Source organism: Schistosoma mansoni, chromosome W (assembly GCF_000237925.1).
Source record: "Schistosoma mansoni strain Puerto Rico chromosome W, complete genome".
NCBI classification, from domain to species: domain Eukaryota; kingdom Metazoa; phylum Platyhelminthes; class Trematoda; order Strigeidida; family Schistosomatidae; genus Schistosoma; species Schistosoma mansoni.
Window position 1 is genome coordinate 54374915 of NC_031502.1, and position 2807 is coordinate 54377721.

Genomic DNA, 2807 nt, shown 5'->3' on the forward strand with positions numbered 1-2807 from the left:
GATAATAATAAGTTATTTTTACCTATCTAAACTATTATATAATCAGTCATATTTATGCCTAATTATACTAAATAATTATTACTGTTATCTTTCTTATGACTTTCAATCTGTTGTTTTAACCTTCGATGATAGTCATATACACGTACGCACAAAATCTCATTCAAGTGCAATTCATATCTAGGCATATAGACCGATGGCTATATTGAAACTAAATCAATAGAGTTCAGTTAGCATCAAGGACTAAGTACGAATGATATTGACCACTATCCAGTGATTAATCTTTGTAAACAACTCAGTCCTACAGGCGATTTATTGCTGCCTGGACAATTCTATAATAACTTCTCAGACTATGAAACTGGAAGATGAAAGTTCAAATTTCACAAGAAGCATAAATTCCCTTAAGATTATTGGTAAATTATTCTGAAGAGAGATTAGCACAATATCTATGTTCAAGGTTTCCTACTAAGTACCTCCAACAGCTTAATAGTACAAATATTATAACATATGTCCTGTTTTCCGCTTATATTCAGTTATCACATATACTAAAATAATTCAGTGTTTATTTTATCAGGTTGAGTTTATACAGACTTGAATTTAAGGGTACGACCAGTAGCTTATCAGTTAGTTGATAGTCAAATTAACAATGAATTAATCATTTTGTTTTATTTTTGATTTACTTAGCTTAGTCAGTAGATATTCAGATAGGTTACTTAAAAGAAACTAGTTTGAATTTTGATTTTAACTGTTGTCCAATGGAAGGTTCTAACTTAGTCATATATCTATGTCAAAGAAGACAGTCGACATAGGAGTATATGCATTTGTATGATAATGAATATAATAATAGCGGTTCCTTTGATTCGGTAATTAATTCAGTTACTCATCTGAAATACAGTATAATCTTAACATGTTAAGCAGCTCAACAGTTCCTGTCTGACTTACTTAAATTTCATTCAAACCCAGACATTCATACAAATCTACGTTAAAATGTCTTTATTATCCTTTATTTCCAACATGTTTTTTCCTGACTGAATTCATTCTACAAGTTAATTATTTTACAACCTAGCTCTTTAATCCATGGATGTATTTCTTGCCTATTTTCTAGAATAAAACAAGTTGTTTCCTTGTTAATCTCTTAACTTTAATTCTTCATATTTACTGAACAAGTCGCTAGCTAAAGTGAGTCCGTGGCTTAATGAACAACGTCTTATTAGTTACAGAGAGATACCAGAAGATCAACAATAAAATACAAATATATTCAATTAACAAGTCCCAAGTGGGACGAAACGCGTATCTTATGATTATAATGTTAAGTATTTTCTAGGAATAGCATATACTTATGTCTACCAACAATATAGATATATACTTGCTGGAACATGACTTCAATGTCCGCCATAAGACCTATTAGTCGTTGCCGAAACCTAGTGAATACGTCTACTAAATTATTGACTAAATTAGGTCCAGAATAAAGATTCTCGTTTAAAGACGTTTCAGCATACTTAGCTGCACAATCAAACACTATTCTTAACTTGTTAAGCTTCTTGGGATGGAAGACAGGGTGATGAGGAAGATACCGAATTCGTCCATCAACGTGGTTATCGTTTACCTTTCCTGCGTAATCTCGTTCTATGTAACGATTCATGGCGCTCGCATATATACATATAGTAGCAACCCTTCAGTAAATCTACATCTAAAAGGCTGGTCAAAATTCACAAAAGTTATGAAAATTAATAATCACCATCCTCATACATTAACTCATTATCCACATTGGTATTAATGATTACGAAAACTTGGTTAGATTCAGTCTGCGATTAATATTATTACTACCACTACTACTACCATGAAGTGAAACATTAATATCTTATGGAAAGACCTAGGCAAAAAGTAATGGTTATAATGATACAATTTTGGTAAATATATGCATTTATTGTTAATAGCTAAGATTATCTTTCTTTTAACAAAAACACCTATTCTTGTTTCTTATTTCAGGCTTGAAAAGAAATGAAATAAAGATGTAAATTATCAGAGAGAAATAAAGAAAAAAAGAGGTTGGAGGTAAGATTAGGTTGGGCAAATTTATTAATTCATATTCTTGATAATAATAATAAATAAATGAACTTGGTTTGTTGTTGATGTCATGTATAGGACTAGTAAGATAAATGGGTGACTAGATAATTCAGTACAGAAATATCCTCATAATAATAATAATAATAAGAGTAATAGACATGACAAGAATATAATTAATTGGATAAGCAATTTCAGTAAATAGTTTTAGAAGCATTTACGGTGAACAATACCCGGACCAGATTCATCATATTCTTGTTTGGAAATCCACATCTGTTGGAATGTAGACAATGACGCCAAAATAGAACCACCAATCCAAACGGAATATTTACGCTCAGGTGGAGCAACTATCTTGATCTTCATTGTGCTCGGTGCCAATGCTGTGATCTCTTTCTGCATACGATCAGCAATACCTGGGAACATTGTCGTACCACCTGACAACACAGTGTTCGCGTACAGATCTTTACGAATGTCCACATCACACTTCATGATTGAGTTGAATGTGGTCTCATGAACACCAGCAGATTCCATACCCAAGAAACTTGGTTGGAATAACGCCTCAGGACAACGGAATCGTTCGTTACCGATCGTGATCACCTGACCATCAGGCAGTTCATAACTCTTCTCCAGAGATGAGCTGGATGCGGCAGTGGCCATTTCCTGTTCAAAGTCAAGAGCCACATAACGCAGTTTCTCCTTGATGTCACGCACGATTTCTCGCTCAAAAGGGTCGTGAAACTGTAACC

General features: G+C 33.2%; 1 protein-coding gene across 1 annotated transcript in view; it reads right to left on the minus strand.

The window, feature by feature from the left end:
* Nucleotides 1-2268: 2268 nt before the first annotated feature.
* Nucleotides 2269-2807, minus strand: part of Smp_161930 (putative actin) — a gene marked incomplete at both ends in the record, with an annotated part of 1546 nt that continues 1007 nt past the window's right edge. Inside the window, one exon of the mRNA XM_018790177.1 lies at nucleotides 2269-2807. This exon is cut by the window's right edge and continues 17 nt beyond it. Coding sequence (XP_018655546.1) covers nucleotides 2269-2807 — 539 coding nt within the window.